General features: G+C 32.3%; 1 protein-coding gene across 1 annotated transcript; it reads right to left on the bottom strand.

Annotated features, from left to right (window-relative positions):
* Positions 1-383: 383 nt before the first annotated feature.
* Positions 384-10,311, bottom strand: LOC114176483 (beta-glucosidase 40-like). Its single transcript, XM_028061531.2, has 13 exons — positions 9,912-10,311; positions 6,296-6,362; positions 5,016-5,074; positions 3,781-3,856; positions 3,341-3,412; positions 3,066-3,153; positions 2,716-2,971; positions 2,404-2,519; positions 1,942-2,165; positions 1,799-1,830; positions 1,408-1,510; positions 873-981; positions 384-775 (listed from the first exon to the last, which is right to left on the bottom strand). The coding sequence occupies exons 1-13, from the start codon at positions 10,044-10,046 to the stop codon at positions 601-603; spliced, it is 1,512 nt and encodes a 503-aa protein (XP_027917332.1). The 5' UTR covers positions 10,047-10,311; the 3' UTR covers positions 384-600.
* Positions 10,312-14,605: the final 4,294 nt, after the last annotated feature.

The following is a 14,605-nucleotide window of genomic DNA, read 5'->3' as shown; positions in this document are numbered from 1 at the left end:
TTATAAGTTTTATTTGTTTCGTATCGGTCATGTTATATTTTAGGAGTTTAAATAATATTGATTATAACATCGCCAAAAGTTAATTTTATAACAGAATTGATTGGTTTAAAGTTTATTGTTCATTTATTTGAAAAATGGTTTATGAAATATTTGAAAAGTTCAATTCACCATCCACTTGAACTCAATTTATAAATTCTAACAAATACAAGGGAGAAGATGCATGTTGTATGGAATTGTGTGAGAAATGAATAATTTACCTAGGACTGTAATTCGATATTGTTATGATTTTTGGGCACTCGTTACTGATACAATATTGGCTTCATTGATATTCAAAATTAAATAGATTAAAACATTAGGAGTATAATAATATGGGAAATATGGGGTTACTTTAACAAACTGTCTTCCATTCCCATGCACTCTTTGCAAATTTCTGACTAGAGCAAGGGATATGCAATGCATAACATAGGATTCCCAAATCATTCTTAAATCTAATTTTTATAATAATAAACTTCAAACATAAAAAAGAAATTTCAAAATCATATCAATTCAAATCTAATCAAATACAACTTTGTTTTACACCAGTTGCACATATTTTCACATTTATTTAGTAGGATTCAAGAAGCTCTTGAACCATTGGACTGATTGTTTGGGGTATCTTTTCTGCTTGTCTTTGTAATCGACAAAATACAGTCCGAACCTAGAACTGTATCCAGCTGACCACTCCCAATTATCCAGTAGTGACCAAACAAAATACCCTTTCACATTGCACCCATCTCTGCAAGAAACACTTCATTAGTAGTACTCAATTACCAAATTGTTCATGCAATTTTCCCAAAACTCTGATACAACTAATAACAACCATTATTACATACTTGATAGAAGCCAACAAGTAAGATAAATAGCCACTGTGGTATCTAATCCGTTTTTCGTCCTTTAGAGCATCATTAATGGAGATAAATGGACTATTTGGATCATCCATCCCTGTGAAAGTCATCAGAAAAAAAGATTAAGCTTATAATTTTCACCCTTTGCTGCCATTTTATTCTACTGCAAAAAAGGAAAATAGATTGCATTCCATATTATGGAAAATGAAAATACGAAAAAAACTATGATGCCAAGGTTCTACTACATATAATTTGAAGCAATATCATGATACCTGGTCCTGTGAAAAATAATATAATGAGTCAAGTCACTGAACTTTACATGATATACTTTATCAAACTAGACAGAATAAGTAAGCTAGACAAACTTATTAAAAGAACTATAAATCTACTTGTTATATTAAATAAACACAAATAAACTTGGTTATTATAGAGGAGTCAAACTTGCAATTTAGGTTATATTTAAATATCTTAATGCCAAGTTGCACTCTAGAATTGTTATAGAATGCAAGAATTTGAATATTACCATTTTCCGTGATAAAGACAGGAGGGTTTCCGTACTTTTGTTTAATGTAGATCATTAAGCTTCTCATGCTTTGTGGCACAATATACAACCATATAGAATTTGCCTGCAAGACGAAATTTACATTATTAACAAAAAAATGGTGTTTATTCGCTAAGTAAGTAACTCTCCGTCATTATAGATAAAATGAGAGTTTATTATAATAGAACATGAAAATTAAGTATAAGAAAGACAAAGAGAGAAAACACAGGACAAGACACTTATTCTTTTGTCACAAGTTTTGCTGGCAAACATCGAATTATAATGATGAAGACTTTCGTATGATCTAGCTTAGTAGTCCAGTACCAAAATTTACAGTATCTGAATGAGACAAAATCAGTCGTTTATGACTTACCTTATCCGAAATAGCTTTAGTACCGTTGAATGCTGAAAGCAAAGAGAAAGAAAACAATAACTTAGTGTCAGAACAAAACAACAAAATTATGAATAACTTTGATGAAGAAATGATTGTTTGGTAATGTTTGCTTTGAAACTTACGAAGGGTAATGGTGCCAGAGTCTGCAACGGAATCATGGAGCAGAGTTCCAATTAGATTAGTAGAATTGTTTCTTGCATAAAATGTGGTGTAATGGTTGATTCCCACAAAATCTAATGAACCCTTAACAAGAGCAGCCTCCACTTGCGAAAATTTTGGAAGCCTATTTCCTACTCTACTCCTCATGGAGCTTGGATAATCCCCAAACATCAAAGGGTCAAGAAACCTGCAATTATAGCATATAAAAATTTAGTTTTGATCATGCCCTCGTTTTCATTTTAATGGTTGGAACATATCACGGGCTTTACTTTCAGAGTAAGAACAAATGAGTTTTTTTACAACTCCTCTATAGAACTTCCGGTGAAAACAATTTTCTCTTTCTTCTTCTTATTCAGCCATTTCATTGATGCCTTTGAACATAAACTATTAAAAGTTCAATCTGAGGTACTATGTGAAAGACTTACCATCCCAGTTGAAAATCTTGAGCTCTCTGAGCTGCATCAATGTCTTCTTGGGTATTTTTTTCTGGCTCATACCAAATGACATCAAAAGCTATCCCTAGCGATCCTTTCTGTGCACTCTGCAGTAACCAAACTTATTAATGTTTAGGCTTTCTAATACAGCGTAAATAATTGCAGAAGGAGCATATCTCCACCTGCATAGGCTTTTAAAAGAATAATGAACTATTAACATCTCTGAATAATATTTTGCATTTGATTCATCATATTCGTTTCTCCTTGAACTTATGTCATTACTACAATTTTCACAACTTTTACCTTATATTTTTTCCTATAAATATCTGCTACTGCGGCATGAGAAAGTAGGACATTGTGAGCAACAATGTAAGGTTCAGTAGCAGAGTTCCCTGCCCTGCAAAACAGGTGAAGGAGAATAGAGCATCGTCCAGGCGCTTGTAGACCAACATCATACCCTTGTGTGGCAAATGTATGTGGCTCATTAAATGTGATCCAATGCTTAACCCTGTCCCCAAATTTCTGAAAGCATGTCTCAGCATAAGTTGAAAAGTCCTTTCTGTAGCACACAACAACAAAACAATTATAAGCATATTTTCTCATTGATTAACATAATTTTAAAAGTATTGAAAGTTTTGTATTATATTTTGTACATGATTGAAGTGTTTAGCCATCCATTGTACTTGTCTTCCAAGGCTTGAGGTAAGTCCCAGTGATAGAGGGTGACATATGGTTCCATTCCTGCAAATGTAATGCATCGAGCAATGAGAAACATTGAAGACATCTACATTCAAATAAATCGTGCCTAGATAATACTTACTATGATTAAGAACTTTGAAGATGCAGACAACATTCTAGATGGAAATCGCATTTTATATTCACTGCTTAAATATAAACGTAACAGTTACACAGGGATAATGAAAGTTACCTTTGGCTAGTAGAGCGTTTATGAGTTTATTATAATGATCAACCCCTGCTTGATTGATTTGGCCAGATCCATCTAACACATGAAATGTTAGTGATTCAGATCAGTTTCTTAAGATTACGCATACTTAAAGAGAAAATTTCAAATTAATTACTAATATACTAGATTAATAAAAAAACATTAGTGTTAAAATTATCCAACAGTCAGACTCAGAAAAGGGTTAAAATTCTCTTGGAACTTGATGTGCACGAGTCCTTTTCTTCTGTTATCCAGAAAGCGGGGCTATAACATAGTATACTCCTAAAATTTTGCAGCAAAAATCTATAGCACTGTAGCCATTTACTACAAAATTGTGTCATAAGATAAATCGCATGAAATAGTGGTTGTAAATGGTATTAAATCAAATTGTCTATTTGAATAAAAAGTATGAAAACGCCGCTTACTGGGAAATATCCGAGACCAAGAAATGGAAAATCGATAGGCATCCATCCCCATGTCCTTCATCAGTTGTACATCTTCCTACAGGGAAAAACAATATGCAATTCTCAAAAACAAGCACTACCTTTGACCAAGAGTTAGCGTAATTGTTGAACTGTATCATTAATTTGAAATGTTCTTTTATTGGACCCTTCTTACATTTTTACCTTATTAAGTTCCGACATCTATAATGTTTTTCAATCTATCAGTACTGACATGAGTATAGCCATTTTTTTTCTTAAATAGTTTCATTCATCTACCAATAACTAAAACACTTTTTTATAAACTTTAACCGATTCAATAAAAAGTTTTTCATCGATATATTATAATTTAATTTTACTTATAAATTATTGATTTATTGGTTATTGATATTTAAAATACATATAAAATTTAAAATAAATATGTTATCGTACTTAAATTAAAATTTGAATCAGTTTGCATGTAGAATAAAAAAAGAATAACATTTTCAATCGGTTTCAGATTTTTTACCAGTTCTTAAAATTGAATTTATGATTTCTTTGATCAATTGACCAGTCCAATTTTTAAAATAGAGTTAGGGCAACCCAACCAAAAGTAACATTCAAATTTAGTAAATAATATACGCTTAAGCAACCTTTTCATCTCTCCTAAATTTGTGAATTTTGCATCTAGTTCTCAAATAATTTTTTCCCATCTAATCTTTGATAATTTTTTTTCCGGTTCTTATTTATTAGATTGAATAAAATTGACACGTGTATATATTTTCTTAAAGAAAATGGAAAACACATCACTAATAATGCATTGACGTTTTTTCTTTTTAAAATTATAAAATAGATGTGTTCATTTTACTAGTAAAATTTTATATAAGATAAAATAAAAAACACTTACTTAAAACTAAAAGTATAACTGCAAAAAATTTATAAAAACTAAAAGCGAAAGAAATACTCTTATAAGTTTTACTTAATAGTTGACGTTTAATTTATTAGAATTTACCTATCACTAAACATAGATTTAATCTTCATTTAACGATGTTAATAAACATTACAAAAACTTATGATAAATGCAGAATGTTCAGACGTGATCTATGGTTTTATTTTTAAAATTGTAATCATTCAAATATAAATATAATAATTTATAATCTCTATTTATCAGGCAAAGTGGGGCTTGCGAAGAAAAATAAGTTCCAAAACCAAAATTATTAACTGAACCCATTTTTACTTACTTCGTATCGGTGGTACTGATCAACAGCAACATCAGCATTGCTGAAATCAAGTATCTTGCCTGCAATAAAATGTTTAAATCTAAATAAATAAACTTTATTGCATAAGAATGTGCCAAATTTAAAATTTCCCTAGTTTCTAAATTAAGCTTTCAGGAATTTTATGAGTTCAGTGTTTACTTTTCCTATGAGTAGGGATGTCAACGGGGCGGGTAGGGTACGGGTAGTAGCTCCCCTGTACTCTACCCGCTGGATAAATATCTGCTCCGTACCCGTACCCATATCCGTCGGGTATCCGCCTATTTTTTTCATATCCGCGGGTATCCACAGGTACCCGCGGATGTTTGCAAAATTATTTAGAAATAAATATTTAATCATAAATTCAAATAAAATAAAATATAATACATCATTGTCATAAATTTTAAATAAAGTTCAAATAAACTCAAGTTGGTACAAGTCCAAATAATTGTAGAAGTAAATATAAAATGACGTTCAACACAATGAAAATTCTTTAATTAATGTTTTGATCAACAAATCCACTCTCTCCGATTGATTCTAAAAAATAAACAAATAATAAACCTCAATTGTCACGTGTCAAGTATTCTTATTTTGATTTCATCATTTGGCAACAAGCATACCATAAACGTCATTGTCTATATAAGGTTTGATGTATATGCCCAATTTCAAAGTAAGAAAAAAGAAAAATATCAAGGAGTGTAAGTTTAGCGGGTACGAATATTATGATACCCATACCCGCCCCGTTAACATGCGGATATTAAAAATACCCGTACCCGCGGGTAGCGGATATCCATTTTTAATATCTATTTTCTATCCGTTGCGGGTTTTATCCACGGATATCCGCGGGTACAAATTTTTTTGACATCCCTACCTATGAGACAGATTATAAACTTTTTTACACTATGTTTTCGATTCAACTGTAAATTAAAAATGATTTTCATTATTTTTAATTGAACTAACACTAACATCTCCTCATTTAAGTTACTGTCACATCAATAATATATTTTTAGTTCAAATTAATAATTAAAGCGTAAAATTAAAAGAGAACTAGTTACGTTCAATTCCAGTTTGCGGCGTCGTTATCTACTTAATGATTTTGCATGAAAGTCGTTAGTTTTCTGGAAAAAGATTCAATTATTGATGAAAAATTCAATTTGATGATTACTTTTGCGTGAACATGTCAAAGAAATCATGTATTATGTAATATTTGAGAGTGAACAATTAGAGGAATGCATATAAATATAGTTTGGTTATAAGAATCTTACCAAAAGTATGTGAAAATGTATCCCACACAGATGGTCCCCTCCCATCTTCTTTCACTGCCCCTTCATACTACATGCAATACAACAAAACAACATCATCATCATCATCTAAATATATTTGCAAACCATTTTAATTAAATTTTAATTTTAATACGTGAAAGAAAAAATAAATTCTTTTTGAGTAATAAGATTAATAACTTTGCACCATATAGTTTTGTCTTTTTAAACTTGATTCATTTTCCACATTGTTACGACTTTTTGGAACTAAACATCATTTTCCACACACACAAAAAAAGGTCCAACTAACTATTATTAAGTAGAGGAACAAAAGTAAAACGAACCCAAATACTAAATTTTGAAATAAATGCAAACTCAAAATGTCAACGAGTAGACTTGGTATTGACTATGTTTCCATGATTTATGAATTATGATTACCATAATAATTGAAGAATCAATTCTCGGAGCATAATGTTAGGTTATATTCCCTTTAATTCAAGCCTTTAATGAAGTTAGTATTCAACAATTTATGATTCTCACAAAGTTGCATAAAATGAACAGTTTACAGCATAAAAAACTATTCACTTCTACTCTAGGGACAAAAATTGACGTATGTAATAAATCATTGGAACTCCTACAATAATTAACAACATTTTCTTTTACAATATTTAGGCAAATATAAAAGGAGAAAAAATATTTAATTAATAATATAAGAATGTTTGATTTAATTAAATTCTAAATTGATCCTAAATTTGATTATTTTAAATTTTTATAATATATTTAAAAAAAATATTTAAAATATTTATTTTTTTAATTAAGTATTTTTTCATTTAAATTTTTATGTGTATGTCTTTTCTTATTTATAGTTTATAGTGTTACGAAATTTTAATACTAATATAAAAAAATGTATCGTCATTAATGTAAATTTCCAAGTGATTCTTATTATTTTAGTAAGGCCCATTAATTTCTGGTTCCCTTTTTCTGCCCTAAAGAGAAGGGTTGCCCTACAACAGTTAGGCCCAGAGGCTGACCCATTGGATAAATACCAAACTCGTGTTGTCCTAATCCACTTTTGTTTCATTTTCAAAAACAGACCTAGAGTTGTGCCGTCACACTCCGCTGCCGTAAGGAGCTCTACTAGTGTTACGTTTTCCCGATCGAATAGCGCTCAACCCCGTTTCCGTATTCTACGTAAGTCTCTTTCCAACCTCGCTCGTAGTTCTGTTACAGTTTCGCTGGATAACCCATTTTTCCCCCTGTCTCTCATCCTTTTCCAACACTTAGAGTCGCTCTTGGTATTGCCATTCACCGCTGTTTAAGATCAAAGTCTCGTGCTATTCTTTTCCCAGGTAAGGGAAGCTAGGACCCTCAGCTCTTTGTGTTTTCTTCGTTGTTCTGTCATTATTTCGCGTCTGTATGGTTTGGCTGTTGATGTGTCCGGTTGGATTGAGTTAAAGCATGTTTTGATTCGTGGTTTTGGTTGCTGTACAAGAAAACAGTGGCGAGTGCTGGTTTTCTCGCCCAAGCGAGCTAGTCTCTCCTAGGCGAGATTATCAGAGGCTCGCCCAGGTTTTGTTACACGAATCGTCGCCTAGGCAACTTGTGTTGTTTTTGAGCGAGGAGTGCTCTCGCCTAGGCGAGAAGGAACTCGCCTAAGCGAGACCTCGTAGAGTCACCTGGCCCCTCGCCGTGCTCTTGCCTAGGCGAGAAGGAACTCGCCTGAGCGAGACCTCGTAGAGTCACCTGGCCCCTCGCTGCGCTCTCGCCTAGGCGAGATGGGATCCGCCTGAGCGAGAAGGTCCCTCTCGCCTGAGCGAGCCCTGCTAGCTTGGGCGAGGCAGCGGGCAAGTTTCGATGTTGTTGTTGAGTGCTTCGTTGATGTGTGGTTTGTTATCTGATCCCATATGCCTTACGAGATGGGTTGTGTGATGACGACATGATTAATATGTTACATTTGAAATGAAAATGGCATGTTAGTTGATTGGGTATGAATTGAAAAGCATGGGTTGTATGAACTGTTGATTTTACATGATATTATTGTTATGAGAAATTCTTGGTTGGTGGGTGGAACATGTTTAAAGTATGGGTAGGGCTTAATTCCATGTCTCTTATAATGAGAGATATTGGTGGCGCCTCATCGGTTAGACGTAATTCCATGGATCCTCTTAAGGGGAGTCCTTGGTGGTGCCTCGACAAATGGACGTAATTCCACGGGGGGTCGTGGTGGTGCCACAGGGCCAAGGCGTAATTCCATGAAGGCCACGTGGTGGTGCCTCCTGTAAGGGTATAATTCCGTGAAGGCCTCACGGTGACGCCTCAATGCTAGGACGTAATTCCACTGCCATGTGATGGTGCCTCGGGTACATATCCGGATAGTCAAGTCTTAGGTTTTGATATGGATGAGTACTTCACGTGTGTGAGTCTGCTATGTATGTTTGAATGTTAATGGTATGTTGAATGCATGATATGATGACCTTTTCGCTAGCTTACCCTTTTGCTTGCTTGTGTGTTATGTGTGGACTCTACCTTTGCGATGATCATCAACTTTGTTGATGTGAGCAGATGTGAGAACTCCTGACAGTGGTGATGGTAATAGGGATGTTGCAGCTTGACACATTGGACAGGTGTTGGGCCCACTGTGGGGCCCATTACTGGCGGATTCTATTATTTATGTTTTTTTGTACGAACAAGACCTAATATTATTAATTGTGTTATGATTTGTATATTTCTGGTTGGGCCATGTGGGACCCTTTTCTTGTAATCCTGCTGACGTGTTGTTTACATTCCTACTCTAAATCCCGTACTCTCTGATTATCTGTGTATGTGATGTTTTATTAATTAAGGTTATTCAGTTTTTTGAGACGTTACAATTTTTTTATTAAAAATATGTTAAATAACAAGAGTTTGACATCTTATCAGAAATATCAAATCTTCTGAATATACATGTAAGATAAGAGGAACGTTTATCAGTCAAGAATTAAACTGCACATAGGCAATAAGAAAAGAATACAAAAGCGTTAAAATATTAAATAGAACATTTTTTTTAATAAAAAGTTAATTAAAAGTAATCAAAGTTACAAACAAATTAAACCTTAATTAAATGATATAAAAAATGGAAAAAGCATACAAAAGTAAAATCACTTTAAACGATGTATTTTTAGAGAAAATAACATTCACTTTCGTTGTTTTTTTGTTGGTATTTATCCTACACTCTTCTTCATGAAAGCTTACATAGAACTCCTCTTATATTTTGTTGTCATCTATTATTTTCTCTAGAAAAAAAAACTATTACATATATTGTTGTAACCGATGAAAAATAATCTCAAAATGTGAAAATGATATACTTTTATAATATCACACTTTTTTTTCTAATGTGAATATGTGGTATCACTTTGATATATACCAGCACCTTCATCGTGGAGACAGTTAGTTAACATATACACGTCATGAAGTCGGAAGAAAAGAATCTAAAGCCCAAAGCCCAGAAACGAAGGAGAAGGGTAAAGTCATGACAAGACAAGGTTTTGGCTTTTTCTATCAGAGAGGAAAAAAAAAACACAAACAAAAAATAATTAAAAAAAAATCGTTCAGATGAAGCTGAAACGATGAATGGTGTACGAACCTGAAAAGCCGAAGAAGCAGTTCCGAAAACGAAGCCATTGGGGAAGTTTTCGCGGTTTATCTCCGACGTGCATATTCGCATCTGAACCAATGCCATCATAGCCAATATCAAAACAGTGCCTCCTCTTGAGGCCATGGTTCGTGAGAGAGAGAGAAGATTGAGATTTGGAAGAGAAGAGAGAAAGTGTATTTAGAGATTGAGAATTTTGGGGAGAATATATAGAGAGGGGAAATTTAGGGAAGGAAGTTATGGAGCCAATTAACGATGAGATAAATGGGTTTTGAGTGGGAGTGTGTGAATGCGGGAGAAGAATAAATGCATAAAAGAACATTTATGGCATGTGAATGTGGGGTGTTGAAGCCGAAAAAACTAGAAATTTTCACAAATTGTGAATAATTGCAGTGTTGCTTTCCCATTCTGTTTTCTTCGATACCATATATTTTCTTTCTTTATCTTTGTCTATATCTATTACATGTTTGCTTCAAGTCACATAGTAGAACTTTGTGTAAACGGTTTTCTTTGCACTTTAGAAAATCCAAGGATCGACATGCTCTTGTTGTCTACAATTATAAAATTCATTACTCTACTTCCTTGTTGGCATGTGTTTTCTTTCTTCAACTTCTCTCGACTCTTTCCTGTAATTCATATTTTTTTCTTAAATAATAAATATCTCAGTATTTTTGTGTTGCTTCAAAATTATTTTCATCCATAATTATATACCTATACTTATGTATACACAATTTTCTATTTGATCTCTTATAAGATAATGATTGTTAATTAACCTTTTAAGAAGAGTAACTGTTATTTTGATTTTCTTTTTTTAATAAAAACCAATTGCAATTAATAACTGAAGAGAATGGTAAACTAAAATATATTTTTTAAATTATTTTTATAATGTTAAATATCATTAGCTTTTAATTTTATTAATTTAGTATATTTCACTTATAAAAATTAAAGTAATTAATATAACTTGTGTTGTTTTGTAGAGTTATAATGTAACTTGATGCAAACAAAATTAAACATTATGTAGATTAAAATTATCAATAATAATTTATTAAATGAATTTATTATATTAGATCAAACACATTTTTTTACTATCTCCTCACTTTAAATATATATAACTATATATTTATAACGATATAGAAACATGATTTTCTTATTTTGTGTGCAATCCATATTTTTATTTTATATCTCTTCTATAACAATATATAAAGAGGATTTTCACTTTTGTGTCTACATCCCAAAATTTCAATTTTACCCTTCAAAATATAATTATTTATTAAACTTTTGAAAATTGACTATTAGAGGCTTTATATAAAACGGTTTATCTCTGCTTTTTTTTTTTATCACCAATTATTCTTTCATCTTTTCTTATATATTTCACTTTATTTTTAACAAATGTAATTTTATTTTATATATTAACTTAATAACATTACAATATAATTACCTACTAATATAATATCACACATATTTAAAATGCGTAGCACGATAGTGCCTTGTGTTTACGCTAATATAATATAATTGTGTTAACTAACTTTTCAAGAGTAACCGTTATTTAAAATTTTTTTGAATGAAACTCCACTGCAATTAATATTAACGGAAGAAAATTGTAAGCTAAAATATAATTTTTAAATTATTTTTATAATGTTAAATATCAGTGGCTTTTTTTTTAATATTTAGTATATTTCACTTGTAAAAGTTAAAATAATTAATATAACTTATATTGTTTTGTAGAGTTATAATCCAACACTTGATACAAACAAAAATAAAAAAATACATAAACTAAAATCATTTATAATAATAGGGACAATAGTTACATTATATAATGAAAAAGATTGATGTTCAGGATGTGTTGGACTCTAAGCAAGCCAAGTTAGAGTTTTTAGGGTTTTGCATCTCCAGATTCACACGTGTCTCCCCCTTGTAAATTGACTTTGAGATTAGTAGAGTTATGCGTTTTATATTGTTACATTTGAGCTTGTTATTTTATGTTTTATATTGCTATATTTGAGTGAGTTAATTGAAGTTCTCTTATCTCTTGGAGCCTTGAAAACGAACCTTCACATCTAAATAACCAAGGTTATCTTAATGTCTAGTGAGAAATTTCCCCGTGCTTGCTTAATCTCCTAAAACATTTATGCAATTTGAGTGCTTTTTACATATTTGAGTTTATGCTTGCTAATAGACCATTAGTAATTTCTTAGAGTTAGGCTTTTATTGTGTCTTGTTTAAGTTTCAAGTGTCAATTTGCTTCAAGTAGGATTTCTTCATTTTGTGCTTCTTGATCAATTGTGCTTTTAAAAAGAAAAGTATCAAATCTATGTTAGAAAGTAGTGATTTCGGTTTGCACCTTGAAAATAGTGAAAAATACTTTGCGAAAGTTCAAAAGAAATGTCCATACTTTAAATCTTATTTTCATTACATACTTTAAAGAAAAATAATTAATGTTCTTTTATTAGAAACCAATTATAGAATACTTTCAACATTTTAATCTTATTAACCTCAAACTGAACTAATAATTGAATTGCTACTATTTTTGAATAAAATTTGCATTTGAACCACGTTTATATCATCAAATCAATCGTGGATGGGATGTAACCAATGAGATTTTTGCATATATTAAAACCAACTCAATTGCAAAAAGTGGTGGACCTACTATTAGATATATAATTGTAGGAGTTTCTATATAACTTTTCATCATATGGGAAAAGTTAGAAGATCTCTGGTGTTGCATTAATGAGGGAGGTGAAAAACATTATTATTTGTAGTGGATCATGATATGTGGTTGTATTTTGAAATAGTTTGGATAACGAGGAAGAGCAAATATAGGGGTGACAGTTGTGGTGGAAACTCATGAAATAAAGAATGAAGAAAGATTTAAAACAATGAATCCTAGATATGGATGTTATGAGTTGGAAGATCATGCATAATATAATAAAGGGGAAGTAGAAATTTATGTTGAACACGTTTTTAGTGAAGATTGCATAATTGAGTTTGTTAAAGGTTTTACAATTGATGGATTGAATGGCAGTTTGGAATGTCAACGGGGTGGGTAGGATATGGGTAGTAGTTTCCCCGTACCCTACCCGCTGGATAAATATCTATCATGTACTCGTACCCATATTTGTGCGGTATCTGTTATGTGGGTACCCGCATATTTTTTTAATATCCACAGGTACATGCAGATATTTACAAAAGAAAATTTTAATATTTAACAACAATTTTAACCATAAATTCAAATAAAAATAAAATGCATAACATTCATAAATTTTAAACAAATTGCAAATAACCCATTTAAATAGTATTGAATGACGGTTTACAAAGAAATAGAGATTTTTTTGAAACCAATTGATAAAAAATAACCATTCAAAATCAATGTGTTAATTTTTAATCATGTTTTTTAAATTTAAATTAAATTATAACGGGTACAAATACTATGATACCCGTACCCACCCCATTAACATGCGGGCATAAAAAATACTCGTACCCATTACCAAAGGTATCAATTTACAATATCTATTTCCTACCCTGTTGCGGGTTTTATTTGCGGATATCCGTAGATACGAATTTTTTTGACATCCCTAATGACAACGAAGGTGATGATGTAGCTTATGATGATGATGATGATGTTTGCAAAGGAGGTGGGTTTGGAGTGAGGGATGCAAAGGATGTTGGTGTTAATGGTGAGGGTGGTAAGACTAGAATTGGGGATGAAAAGGTTGTTCATGCTAGTGATGATAATGGTGAGGCTAAAATTGGGGATGAGGAGGTTATTGCTACTAATGGTTATAGTAGGTCAATTGAAGATATCCAACTTGAAGATAATTAAGAGCAACAACATTCAAATGAAGATGATGGATTTGAAAGGGAAGTTCGATCACATATAAATGTGATTGATGTGATAAAAATGACAAAAAAAAATTACTTGGAGAGGCAAGAAGGAGAAGTAGTGAATGAAGATATTGTTCCAAGTAGTTTTCGGACAAGTAAAATGTTAGAATTATGGTGCTTGATTTAGTCCCATATCACTTAGAATAGTGAGATGTGGTTCTCTATTTTACTATATAAGAGACTCTATGTAAAGCTTTAAGATACACCAAAAATACAAATACTTCCTAGTGTAGTCGTGGACGTAGGCATACACATTGTAGCCGAACCACGTTAAATTCTCTGTGTCTATTTTTCTCTCCTTTATTCTTTCCTTTATTGCCTTGTTCCTAACAATTGGTATCAAGAGCCATTTTTCTTAGTATGCTCTGTGGTTGTAGCATTGTCTGATCTTCCACATCAGAAAAGATTTGGTTTCTATTTTTTTCTTCTTGGGGATCTCAGTTTAGAGAAGTAGTGGGAGCTTTGGTCAAAGGCAGCAGGAGCTTTGGTCAAAGGCAGCAGGAGCTTTGGTCAAAAGCCGCAGCAGGAGCTTTGGTCAAAGGCAGCAGGAGCTTTGGTCAAAGGCAGCAGGAGCTTTGGTCAAAAGCCGCAGCAGGAGCTTTGGTCAAAAGTAGCAGGAGCTTTCGTCAAAGCAGCAAGAGCAATGGCATTGGAAGAAGGGAAGGTGAGGATTGAGAAGTTTGATGGCAATGACTTCGGGTTCTGGAAGATGCAGATAGAGGACTACCTGTATCAGAAGAAGTTGTATCTACCCTTAACAGGGCAAAAGCCAATTGACATGGAGCAGGCGGAATGGGATTTGT

This window comes from Vigna unguiculata, chromosome 3, assembly GCF_037176805.1.
Source record: "Vigna unguiculata cultivar grain cowpea cultivar isolate G323 ecotype 2 chromosome 3, ASM3717680v1, whole genome shotgun sequence".
Classification (NCBI taxonomy): domain Eukaryota; kingdom Viridiplantae; phylum Streptophyta; class Magnoliopsida; order Fabales; family Fabaceae; genus Vigna; species Vigna unguiculata.
The sequence above is the reverse complement of the archived record's forward strand: the minus strand, read 5'-3'. Positions and strand labels throughout refer to the sequence as shown.